The 13,234-nt window shown below is 41.0% G+C and overlaps 1 protein-coding gene across 1 annotated transcript in view; it reads right to left on the bottom strand.

Moving 5' to 3' along the window:
• Positions 1–715: 715 nt before the first annotated feature.
• LOC148079282 (mediator of RNA polymerase II transcription subunit 13-like) overlaps positions 716–13,234 on the bottom strand; it is a 121,257-nt gene continuing 108,738 nt past the window's right edge. Inside the window, exons 17-31 of the mRNA XM_087790778.1 lie at positions 11,733–12,652; positions 10,634–10,813; positions 10,337–10,566; positions 10,078–10,276; positions 8,931–9,147; positions 8,610–8,862; positions 8,347–8,535; positions 7,308–7,531; positions 7,091–7,233; positions 5,398–5,556; positions 5,166–5,330; positions 3,873–4,036; positions 3,617–3,781; positions 1,996–2,105; positions 716–1,934 (exon numbers count right to left, since the gene is read on the bottom strand). Of these exons, the coding sequence (XP_087646904.1) occupies positions 1,802–1,934; positions 1,996–2,105; positions 3,617–3,781; positions 3,873–4,036; positions 5,166–5,330; positions 5,398–5,556; positions 7,091–7,233; positions 7,308–7,531; positions 8,347–8,535; positions 8,610–8,862; positions 8,931–9,147; positions 10,078–10,276; positions 10,337–10,566; positions 10,634–10,813; positions 11,733–12,652 (3,451 nt within the window). The 3' untranslated portion in view covers positions 716–1,801. The remainder of the gene's footprint in view (positions 1,935–1,995; positions 2,106–3,616; positions 3,782–3,872; positions 4,037–5,165; positions 5,331–5,397; positions 5,557–7,090; positions 7,234–7,307; positions 7,532–8,346; positions 8,536–8,609; positions 8,863–8,930; positions 9,148–10,077; positions 10,277–10,336; positions 10,567–10,633; positions 10,814–11,732; positions 12,653–13,234) is intronic.

Below are 13,234 nucleotides of genomic sequence, written 5' to 3'. Positions count from 1 at the left end.
TTTTGATGTCAGTTCTTCATCACTAGGTCGACAATACGTCCTTTTTGTACCAAGACTATGTCCTTTTTTTGGGACTATCCAGGGTTAGTTTGTGTAAGTATTTTCAGCTCCAGGAGTCCAGTGCTGTGTCTCAATCGCATATTTGCGCACTCAAAGTTAGTATTTTTAGTGCGTAAGTGCCACTCAATTCTTAGTATTCGAAATTTATTTCGCCATGCACACTAAATTAGCGTACTAAAACGCCCACAAAACTGATGCTGTGTCTCAAATCGCATACTTCTCTAGAAGTTAGTATGCATCAGGATAGTGTACGTACTAACTAGTACGCAAATTCTCAACAGATAGTATGTCTCAAATCAAACACTGCTGCTACACACTAACAGGAAATGACGCGACAGCTTCTTCTTCTGGAGCCGTTTAGGGTGGTTAGTGTCCATCGAACCATACTCAGTTTTGTGGGCGTTTTAGTGACAATTTAGTGTGTATGGCGCACTAAATTTCACATACTAAGAATTGAGACGCACTTAGCACTAAAAATACTAACTTTGAGTACGCTAGTATGTGATATGAGACACAGCACTGGTTAGGTGTTTTTTTTTCTGGAATTAAAAATGTGTTTAATGATGTTAGAAGTGCATAAAAAACAATTGAAACTCCATATTAAACAGCGATAAATACGCTGAATTGAACAACGTCAATCACGACACCAAACGCAGTCAATTCAAGATTTTTAATAATTTACTTTAAAAATAGTGTAAAAGTGGGATTCTCAAAGTCATGACCGTGTAATAAATTCAGCGTCTCCTCTGGACGAGGACAACTTATGGATCACTCAAAAATAAAGCATTACATGTACAGCTGTAGAAAAACAACAAAAGAGTGTATTTACAAACATGCTAGTGAAGCCACGACATCGTCTCCCAACTGATAAAAATAGAGATAATTAGAGCTGCACGACAGAATGCTAAAGGAATCGCTAGTAAACAGTTTAGCCATGTCGCTAAAGTAGAGCTAACTGGCGGAATATACTGAAACAAATTTAGTTACAAGTAGCTAGAATTCAGTTTAGTATCAGATAATAACATTTTAAATGTTTTCATATTCTGGAAAATACCTGATTTTGTTTGTTTTTTTGCCACACAAAGCCCTTTAAAAATTGTGTCTGTACTTTAGCTCTTGTCGCTACATTAGCTCAACGGTTAGCTCCCGCGGCTAACAGTCGTATCGCCGTTCATGACTCATCATGCAGCTCTAATTATAAATAATGTTTTTAAATACACACCCGCTTCTTTAATTTAAAGGTTTTAAATAAAAATAAAAACAAAGGCAGAAGTGAAATGTTGAGTCAAAAGTCGTCGTAAGTGCTGCAGAGGTCACGTATGTTCCATTTATAGATATCAAATTCTCTCATGATATAATTTGTATAAATACAGTTTTTTTTATTCTCGGCAGACAATTCAGCATCGATGGCTCAGAGAACGTCCTCTGGCTTTAAATATTAAAAAATAAGTCTCCATTCTGTGAAAAGGTTGTACATTATATAACAGACGTATTTACACAGCGAGGAAGCAAAAGTGCAGTTTTTCAGAAAGATTCCTCCGACAAAATAAACTTTGACGAGACGCGTTGGCCGCTTTGCTGGTTTGTTCTGGAGGCGACGAGCGTCTCCGGGCGGGTCAAGGGTCACCGGGTCCTGCTCCCCGTGCTTCGCCCCGGGCCGGTTCTGATCCAGACAGGGGGGTGGGGGGGGGGGGCGCTGTAGGCACAGAGGTAAAGACAGAAACCTCTCGAGTCCATGTCGCTAAAGCATGTTCAGGATGGCGTTGTACATCTGGATCAGAACCGCCAGGTGAACGGGCAGACAGGACTGGCGGTCCTGGGTTGCAGGTGTACAGGTCAGCCAGGAGAGGGCGTTATACTGCTCCAGCACGAACCTGGAGGACACGACGGGTTAGTCTCGTGAAGGGTCTTTGATGCTGTGAACAGTATTATCACCTGAGCACATCGGAGGTGGTCTTGGAGTCGAGGGGGTGGGGGCTCCTCTTGCTCTTCTCAGGGGTCAGTTCTTCTGACTGGACGATGGAGATGTGATGGTGCAGCGACGCCTGAGCAGAAGCAGAAGTCAGTCACACACACGCCTATAGAGACTGCTGTCGTGGTCACTGAGCTCTTATTTCACTGCTACAATGTTACTGTTGTGTTTGAAAACATGACAACACACTTTTAAAATGAGAACAATGTGTCTGTGTGGATGTGTGTTTCTGTGATGGAGTAGTGTGTGTGTGTGTGTACTTCTGCGTTAGGCTGCTATGTGTATGTCTGTGTGTTGTGGAAGGAGTACTCTGGATGTAAGTGTGTTTTGTGTTGGAATTGTGTTTGTTTTGTTTAGGAGTTGTGGTGTGTGTTTGTGTGATGTGGTGTATGTTTATGTTTATGTTTATGTGGTGTTGGTGAGAGTGATGTGTCATGTGTTTCACGTGTTTAATGTGTTTCAGGTGTATCAGGTGTGTGTCAGTTGTGTCATGTGTGTCATGTGTTTCATGTGTGTCATGTGTTCCAGGTGTGTCATGTGTTCCAGGTGTGTCATGTGTGGCATGTGTTCCAGGTGTGTCGACTGTGTCATGTGTGTCATGTGTTCCAGGTGTGTCATGTGTTCCAGGTGTGTCATGTGTGTCATGTGTTTCATGTGTGTCACGTGTTCCAGGTGTGCCATGTGTTTCAGGTGTGTCGACTGTGTCATGTGTGTCATGTGTTCTAGGTGTGTCATGTGTGGCATGTGTTCCAGGTGTGTCGACTGTGTCATGTGTGTCATGTGTTCCAGGTGTGTCATGTGTGTCATGTGTTCCAGGTGTGCCATGTGTTTCAGGTGTGTCGACTGTGTCATGTGGGTCATGTGTTTCATGTGTTTCATGTGTGTCATGTGTTCCAGGTGTGTCATGTGTTCCAGGTGGGTCAGCTGTGTCATGTGTTTCATGTGTGTCATGTGTTCCAGGTGTGTAATGTGTTCCAGGTGTGTCATGTGTTTCAGGTGTGTCAGGTGTGTCAGTTGTATCATGTGTGTCATGTGTTCCAGGTGTGTCATGTGTTCCAGGTGTGTCATGTGTTCCAGGTGTGTCATGTGTTTCAGTTGTGTCATGTGTTGCATGTGTTCCAGGTGTGTCAGGTGTGTCATGTGTTCCAGGTGTGTCATGTGTTTCAGGTGCGTCATGTGTTTCATGTGTGTCATGTGTGTTATGTGTTTCATGTGTGTCATGTGTGTCATGTGGTCCAGGTGTGTCATGTGTGTCATGTGTTCCAGATGTGTCATGTGTTCCAGATGTGTCATGTGTGTCAGGTGTGTCAGTTGTGTCATGTGTGTCATGTGTTCCAGGTGTGTTGTGTGTTCCAGATGTGTTCCAGATGTGTCATGTGTTCCAGGTGTGTCAGCTGTGTCAGGTGTGTCATGTGTTCCAGGTGTGTCATGTGTGTCATGTGTGTCATGTGTTCCAGATGTGTCATGTGTTCCAGGTGTGTCAGTTGTGTCAGTTGTGTCAGTTGTGTCAGGTGTATGATGTGTATGATGTGTATGATGTGAGAGGATTTGTTGACTCAGACTCAGGTGTGTTGTTGTCGTCACCTTGAGGAACAGCGGACACTGACTCTCAGCCTGAGGACTGGAGGCCCAGAACCAGTGAGGGAGACCTTTAGCAGAAGCTGTCGACACGTAGTATCCGAGGGCCAGAGGCTGCTGCTTGACTTCCTCTGGAGGGTTGTCTCTGGACAGCAGGCGCTCGCCCTGACTCTACACACATGAGCGACACACGTGTGAGTCACAGACACACAAGTGTGCGAACGTCGTTGTCATCAACACAACATCTCTCTGTCAGTCTCACCCTGGTGTTCTGGAAGTGTGAACTCATGCCCATCCCGGAGGGGGAGCCGGGGGAGGGCATGGGGGAGGTGTTGGGGGAGGAGTGCAGGTTCCCTGTGATCAGCATCATGTCGTGACCGATGTCGTTCTCCAGCTCGTCCGGGAACGGCAGGTCGAACATGTCGTCTGCAGACACACAACAGTGTGAAGTCAAACACAAACCATCAAAGAAATCAAACATCCAACAAATAACTTCACCTCAATATATTGTACATTTAACATTTAAATGTATACTTTTTTGTATATTTTAAATACTTTTAAAAGTATTTATCTAAAACATAGAGTTTGATATAATAATTCCAACAACTAAAAAATCAATTAAGTTAAAATAACTTCCTCTATTAATTAATTTATTAAATATATTATATTTTGCACATATAGTTTGGTATTATAATTACAATAATTATAAAATCAATGTTATGAATAATATAATTTTTCATTCTTATATCGATATAGAAAGATGGCAGCCTGAAAGTCGTTAAGAATGAAGGATGACAAGGACAAACGGTGCTAAAGAAAGAAAAAGATTTTCATTATTTAAAATTTTTTTTAAATTTAGAACATCACATAACAGCTTTAGTACATTTTTAACTGTAAATGGTTTAAAGTAATTTAATGTTCGATGATGATCGACGTCAACAATTACACAGACTTTAATAAAGACAAAAACAATTCTCTGGGCGAAGGAAAGAGAAAAGAGAGAATTAAGATTCAGTCACAGAAGAAAACCTCTTGGTTACTTCTGATCTTCGAGGGACTCACCATTAGGTGGCAGTGTAAGACATGACACTCGTGTCCACTGTAGTGGCCAATGACCTTTGACCTTAAGATCGTCTAAACAGCTTTGAAACAGCTGCTGCACATGAAACGGTTCAAGGAAACGTGTGTGTCTATGATTAGGAAACTTAAATAAATAAAATTGACTTAAATTAACTTTAACTGTTATTTGATTCCATATCAAATATTTCCCCCCCTTTTATTTAAAGATTAAATGTAGTATATAGATACGCTATGACATCATTAAATAAACCATAATTAGATGTTTAAGATTTAATTTCTAATAAGTTGAATTTTGAAATATTTAAATACAAAAAATAAAAAACAAGACAGATAAAAGAAAGAAAAACTTCAGACATTGATCTCTAATAATAGAACAAATAATAAATATATTTGTTTGCACTTCGTAACATCTATAAATAATGTTTCTTTCATAGTGAACTATGACCTCATCAGGGCCACATGTGTCCAGACTCACCGTTGTTGTCCTCGGTGGGGTAGGAACTGGGCGCCAGCTGCGTGGTGGCAGACGTGGGGAAGACCAGGATGTGGGTGCAGGAGGCGTCCTGAGGGGTGTTGAGCTGCGACGTCTGCAGGTTCAGAGCCGTGCTGCGGCCGAACACCGAGCCCATGGTGACGGCGTCTGTGAGGGAGGGGGACGTGAGCGGAGACGGATCATGGACTCGGATCACGGACGGATCAGGACTCACCAGGCATGATGACCAGAGACCCCTGAGGCTCCAGGGCCACCACACAGGCACTGAGGATGGAGGGGGAGTCGAGCGAGGAGATGCCACACATGCGACAGGCGTCTCTGAGCTGGCGGCCGATGGACTGGAGAGAATGTTCCCCCAGGAGAGACGTCCAGTCTGGAGGAGACAATTATAATAAATTAATAATACTGTATTATTTACTTTGACTTATTAATGACTCACTTACTTATTTACTATCTTAGACTTTTATTGACCATCAGGTCCAGAATTAAAACATATTTTCAAAATACTTTTGGGCTTTTAAATTACATTGTATTTTTTTAATCATAATTATTTTGTAGTTAAATTAAGTGTTATATAAAAAAATAATTATATATTTTTATTTACAATTAGCTTTTGTTCTTTTTCATACTTGTGTTGCTATTAAACTTCCACTAGATGGCGGTAATCACATCATTACACTAGTGATGGAGCGATGAAACTTCATGAAACAGGGTCACGTTGTTTAGAAGTCAGTAGGTGGCGCAATCAGTTTAAAAATGATGTGAGGTTTCATTAGAACAGTTGTTCAAAACCAAGGAAAATAGTGCAGAGACGCCATCTAGTGGACTCTGAATATAAAGACACTGCTTCATGAAGCTTCATCAGAACATCGCTAGTTTACACCAGACAATATTGAATTAAAAAGGCTGCAAAACAGAAAATATCGAATTTAGAAAATGTATTTATGAACTATTGGGGAAAAAGGAAAATTCTAGATTTTTTGATGTCAATTATTGAATTTAATTATTGGTTACAAACAAATTCAAGCTTTTAATGTACAAACTATTGAAGGAAGTTGTTTAAAAAATAATAAAATGCATAAAAAAATGACTTATAAAAGAAATGTAACTTATCGATATTGATGCACTGATATATTGCAATTTCATGTCACAATATTGTATAGATATTCAACACTTTATGGATAAAAGAAAAATAAGACATTTATTACATTTTTGGCCTTTTCAAATTATATTGTTTTTAATCATAGTTATTTTTTATTTAATATTTCAATAAAGGGTCTTTAAAATAAAATAATTTGATTTTTTTTAATTACAATTAACATTTAAATATTCACACGTCTTTTCATCTTTGTGTTGCTTTTTAACTTCCCGTCACTAGAGGGCAGCAGTCATTACGTCGACCGGAGCTAAAGTAACAATTAATCCAGCGAGATCCCAGCGATGACTGAGGACAAGAGGATACAGTTGACTCCAGCAGTTTTTGAAGCTGATGTTTGGACATATTTTGGTTTCAAAACAAATGCAGTTACGACTTTGTCAAGAGTCATGTGGTCCGTAAATACTGCAACACCAGGGTCAAGTACTCCATAATACTACAAATATGTACAAATACTGTATATAGTATCGTCAGATTCTAGACAATACTTGTAGAAGACACATGAAATGTTAGCGTTACTATAGCTTTGATTATTTAGTTAGTTAGTTAGTTATTTGGAACAGATTAATCAAATAAAATAACTCATAAAATTAGACAAAAAAGTTTTGAAATTCAGTGTAACCACATACAAAAAAATATCAATTAAACCTCCAGCTGGGTTTAAGAACCCTGATCTACATGGAAGTTCTGAACACCCACGGAACTCCACGTGTCAATCAAACCATCAACAATGTGTCTCTTTGTGTCTCACCCTTCAGCTCTCCGTGACCGAGTCTACCTAAGCGTCCAATCACAATCCTCCAGGGCAGTGATGTCATCTGGATGAGACCGACGCAATACTCCCACAGCTTCTGCAGACCCATCTTCCGAGCCGAAACCTTGGGCCGCCGGGCTCTGGAGCGAGAAAGTACCGGGTTTAGATCTTGCCTTTGAGGAGGAAGTGGGACAAAAAAAAGAGAGTCTGGCACCTGTTGGGGACGTCCACGTTGATGATGCAGGACTCCAGCAGCTCCCCCTGCTGGTCGGTACATGAAACCAGGATCCAGCGCTGGTCATGTGACAGACAGTATCCCACGTAGAGAACGTTATACTTCGGAGGAACGTCCGCCCAGATCTCTCCGGGCTCCGGCTGTTTGGAGCGAGTGGGTCCGAGGATGAAGGGAGGAGAGTAGAGCTGAGACGGCTTCTGCTGCTGCAGGAGGAATTCAACGTTTAATGATCTTAAACATGTTTTTTATTCAATATTTACCAAAGATTCACGGAAACATGTGTAATATTGATAGTTGAAATTAAAATGTTTAAACTTTGAATTTCTTTAATTGTTTTTTTAAAGCATTGAATAATAATAGTTTAACTAATATAATATTTTATAATTTCTATATTGAAAGTTGGAGTTTTATTTGAAAAATTTAATTTACAAAAAAAATGTTCACGTTGATTTGGACAAATTCAAAAATATTAAATAATATATATAAAATATCTTTAAAGTTTTTTTTCTTAATTCAATATTAATAATTATTGAATTAAGAGTTCGATGTTCTTAATAATTAAAACAATTATTTTCCAAATTCAACGTTTTAGGATTTGTAGCATTTTGAATCCAATATATAATATTCCTATTATATGTTGATATACGATTTAGATCTATTTTAAAATTATTATTATTTTTCACATAGAATTTGATTTTCTAAATTCAATAATTAAAAATTAAATTTCTAAATGTAATATGTTTTCCTTTCGTATTTTAAATTCAATATAATAAGGTATAATAGTCTAACCATACAATATTGAATATAAAAGGCTACAAATCATAAAACGTTGAATTTGGAAAATATTTTTTTTAATAATTGGAATAAGAACATCAAACTCTAAATTATTTATAAATAACTCACCTTTTCAATATACAAATTATTTAATTCAATAACAAAAAATTCAACCCTTTAATACATTAAAAATGCCTGAAAAATATCTAAAATTAAATGTTCATAATTAACTTTAAAAACCCACCTCCGAGCTCTTGTAGACCGCCTGGACGGTGGACACGGGTCCGAAGCCGGTCAGAGACTTGATGTGTGTCTGTTGAGCCAGCAGGCGGCGACACTGAGAGTAGCAGGAGAAGGCGAGTGAGCGAAGGTGCTGCAGGTACAGACGACTCTCGCCGCTGACGGGCTGCAGCAGGAACTGACATGGGACCACCTGAGGAAACAAGGCGTCAGAGGAAGACTTCTTCAGGGCAGGGGTCGGGGGTCAGGGGTCGGGGGGGTTCTGACCTGCAGCACCACAGCAGGGCGGATGTTCTCGGGCAGCGTCTGCAGCATCTCGGTGTAGCAGCGCAGCAGCCCGAGCAGCCAGACGCTCCCCGACTCCACCTCGTCGCCGTCCTCTTCTTCGCCTCCCTCGCTTCTGCCGACGCTGGGAGCCAGGAAAGCGTCGATGATGTAGACCACGATGGCGGGGAGGTTATTCTGGCTCTCGGACGAGTCGGCGCACGTGGGAATGCCGATCCCTGACTGTTCCCTGGAGCTGGAAACGGTGACATCACGTCATCACATGATCTCGTCTGGAGGTGAAAGGTCAGTCACGTGACTCACAGTTCCTGCTCTGCTTGTGCGTTGGACGCCGCTTTGTGGTCGCTGTGGTTGGCGTCCACCGTCGGGACAGAGGACGCTCCGGTAGGCGTGGAAGTGTTTGCCGGATCCAGGTCCGCGGTCCAGGTCTGTGCAGCCTGCGGGCCCGTGGAGCCGGAGGACTGGACTTTAGGAGGCAGCAGGAGACTGCTGTCCAGGACCAGAGCTGAGAGCTGAGGAGCTGAAACACAAGCGTCTGAAATATGAGTCGACCAGATCGAAAATACATAAAAGGAGATTGAATATGTTGGTATTTGGCGCCCTCCACTGGTGGAACAGTGTAATTGTCGTGGAAACTGAAGCGTCTCCAGACGCTCTGCCACAGTCCACTTGTTCTCAAAACAATAAAAACACTTTCTCTTCCTGTCAGAGAGTACTTTCTGTATTCAGCCGGGATTAACATTTAAAATGTTGGAACTTTGAATTACTGTTATTGGAATGTTATGTTCAATTATTTGTACATCAAAACGTTGATTTCTTTTTAAAAATAATAAAGTTTAAAAATATGAATATTTAAAAGAATGTTGTTTTACACATGAAGTTTGATATTAGAAAGCCAATAATTTATAAATTAATTTTGTAAATGTAATTTTTTTTACTTCATAGCCTTTTTAAATTCAATATATAAATGTGGAGGCACTTTATTACTGACATATTTTTATTGAATGTAAAAGGGAGCCTAGTCAAAATTATTGAATTGAACGAATTAAAAAAAATTCAATTTTAATTTTCTTTTTATTAAGATATTTAAAAATATAATTAAATTATAACAAAAGAAGAAAAATTAAAGTTTCAAACTTTGAAATGTTAAAATTCCACCAGTCAATATTGTGATGCCACGTCCTTTTAAGCAAAGTAAAGCAAAGTAAAGTAAAGTAAAGTAAAGTAAAGTAAAGTAAAGTAAAGTAAAGTAAAGTAAAGTAAAGTAAAGTAAAGTAAAGTAAAGTAAAGTAAAGTAAAGTAAAGTAAAGTAAAGTAAAGTAAAGTAAAGTATATACTTTGATACAGAAGTCATTGACAAGCGGTTTCAAATAAAGCGTTCACAGAACAAATGACCAAAAACACTTGTAAATGTTACATGCTGCTGCTTTAAAGAGGGTCAATGAGTTACCGAGCTGTTGTTTGCAGGCGTAAGCGTAGAGCTTGAGTTTGCTGATGTTGTCGCTGTGCTGCTGACCCAGCCACGGACCGGTCACCCACTGGTCCACGTCCAGCTCCTCCAGCCGCTCAGGCTCCACCTCCTCCCCGACCCGGATGATCCCGTCTCTGGACACCTGGGCCAGAGGGCGGTGCTTCCCGAGGCGACACGTCTGTGTCAGAGTTGTCGGGTCAGCACCAATGGTGGGTCACAATAGTTACGGTCACAGTACCTCGTAAACGGCGCTGAGCTCCTGGAAGAAGGAATGCGTGGCCGACAGCAGGGACGGACTGTTGGGACACAGAACCACGAACGCGACGTCTCTCTGTCCTCCGTACGGTTCCAGCAGCAGCTTCTCCCAGAAAGGCAGCGCCAGAGGAGACAGAGCCAGGAAGTCCCGCTCGCGGTCGTAGCCCAGGAGAACGCTCGGAATGGAAAGCGGTTCCGGCGACTCCTCGGAACCTTTAAGAAGAAGACGTTGGATCCACAACCGTAGACGGATGTTGTTTTTCATCGTTAAAAAACTGACCGTAGGAGCCTCGGCCCGCCATCTTGTGGAACTGCTGCCAGGTGAGCGGACCCTGGACGTGCTGGATGTTCTCCCAGGTCCGGCCGCTTCTCTTCTTCTGGATGGCGTCCTGCAGGAACGGCTGCAGAGACAGAAGCATCCGGACCATGTCCTGAGAGGACAACATGCTCATCTCCACGACTGCGTAGAGAAGAGACAGAGACGGAATCAAAGAAGGTTCTTGATGAAACACATAAACAAAGAGGAAACATTTGCATTTATTTTTATATTTGGAAAACATTTGAATTAAAAAAAAAACAAACTTTTAAATCAACCTTTAAAATTGATATTCATGAGTTTTTTCTAATAAACGGTGGAAATATGTAAGTATATCAGTGCCATGGGAACATTTGAATGCTTTAACATTTTACATTTTTAATTGAATTTTTTTTTAGAGCATTGAATATACTTTTAAATTATTTTATTCAACCATTCCTATATTGAAAGGTTTAATTTCTTAAATACCTTTTTTTTTTTCCATTTGCAGCCTTTCAATATTAAAAATGTTGGTATAATACTGCAAACATATTATATTTAATTTACTATGAATATTTTCAGAAATAATTTTAGTTTATAATGAGTTTGATATTCTATTTTAATTGTATTGTTATTGAATTATTGCATATTTGAATTAGAATATCAAACTCTATGTCTAGATAATAATAATAATAATAATAATAATAATAATAATAATAATAATAATAATAATAATAATAATAATAATGTCTATTTATATAGCGCCTTTCTAGACCAGGGTCACAAAGCGCTTAATAAAATAAAATAAATCATTCTTTTAAAATCAATTAACAATTGTGATAACTCAGGATGAAGTTGACCCTGATGTTTTCTGGCCTAAAATTCAACCATTCAACATACAATAAAAAATGTCAATGCTTTAAAAAATCATCAAAAAAAAAGGTCAAAGTTTAAACATTTTAAATGTTAAATTTAACTATTCAATATTCTGACAGCACTGATATACGTCATAGTCATTGTTCTATACAGTGCAAACATAATCAAAATTCCTTCACAGAAACTTGTGGATCTCATCACTTCTCACCGTTACTCTGAGGCCAACAGTGCAGCGCCGTGCTCCTGACCACTGCAGGGTCCACTTTCCCTCCGGTGGGATTGTCCACGTACTGCAGGCCTTGCTCCAGGGCGTTGTAACACTCCACACAGGCGTCGCTCCCGTCCGCCCACTGCTTCTCAGAGGTCCAGCTCTGCAGCAGCGCCCCCTTGCGGCCGTGACTGGAGCAGCCGGATGGGAGGTGCAGCGAGGCGAGCGAGGCGAGGGAGGAGATGGGCTGCGAGCACTGCTCCTGCAGGAGGACCATGAGCGACGCGGAGGCGGGCGCCGCATCCTGAGGTCTTCTGGCTTTCGGGTCCCCCATACAGGGGTCCCGGCGACACAGGGCCAGCCTCCTCTCGGCCGCTCGGCCCACCTCCGAGGACCGGCCGTAAATATCCAGCTCGTCCTCCAGGAAGAGCCCGGTGCCGTGGGCCAGCCGGCGGTTCACGATGGCGCTGAAGCCGCACATGCAGCGGTACTGGTCCTCGCAGGTGGAGTCCGGGATGTAGACCCCCACGTCGGCCCCCTTCACGTTCATGTTGCAGGCGCAGATGCAGCAGCTGTCGAAGTTGCGGTCCTTGAACACGTTGAGGACCGAGTCGGACAGCAGGAGGATGGTGTACAGGCTGTGGGCCTCGGGCAGCGAGGGGCCCGGCCGGGCGAGGGGCTCCACGGAGCTGAGGTGCAGGCCGGTGGAGGGCGTGGAGGCGGGCGAGCTGAGCTCCGTGCCGTCCTGCTTCACCGAGCCTTGACCCGAGCTGGTGGTGTTCAGGCCTCTGGGGGTGCGAGGCGTGCGAGGCGTGGGCACGGAGAAGCGAGGCGTGGCCGGGGAGGGCAGGATGACCGGGGTCACGCTGGTGGTCACGCTCAGCTGACTGTAGTCCTGGTCCGGGATACTGGGGATGTTTCTGAAGGATGACAAGGCTTTTGGTGAAAACTACAGAGAAATCAATGTCATGAAATACTAATAATGATTGAATCGTTACAAAGTTCATGAGAATATTATTATCACAAGATATTAATATCTCGAGATATGAATATCAAGAGAAATAAATATCATTAGATACTAATATCACAAGTTAATAATATTAAAAGATACTAATATCACTAAATACTTATATCACAAGATACTAATATCACAAGTTAATAATATTAAAAGACACTAATATCACTAAATACTTATATCACGAGATACTAATATCACAACTTAATAATATTAAAAGACACTAATATCAAGGGATAGTAATATCACTAGATACTAATATCGCAAGATAACAAAATACTGTCACAAGATATGAATATCAAGAGAAATAAATATCACAAGATACTAATATTACAAGATACTAATACCACAAGTTAATAATATTAAAAGATACTTATATCAAGGGATAGTAATATCACTAGATACTAATATCACTAGATACTAATATCGCAAGATATTAATATCAGGAGATACTTATATCACAAGATACGAATATAACAAGATACTA

The sequence above is a fragment of the Callionymus lyra genome, chromosome 5 (assembly GCF_982586985.1).
Source record: "Callionymus lyra chromosome 5, fCalLyr1.hap1.1, whole genome shotgun sequence".
NCBI classification, from domain to species: Eukaryota; Metazoa; Chordata; class Actinopteri; order Syngnathiformes; family Callionymidae; genus Callionymus; species Callionymus lyra.
The sequence above is the reverse complement of the archived record's forward strand: the minus strand, read 5'-3'. Positions and strand labels throughout refer to the sequence as shown.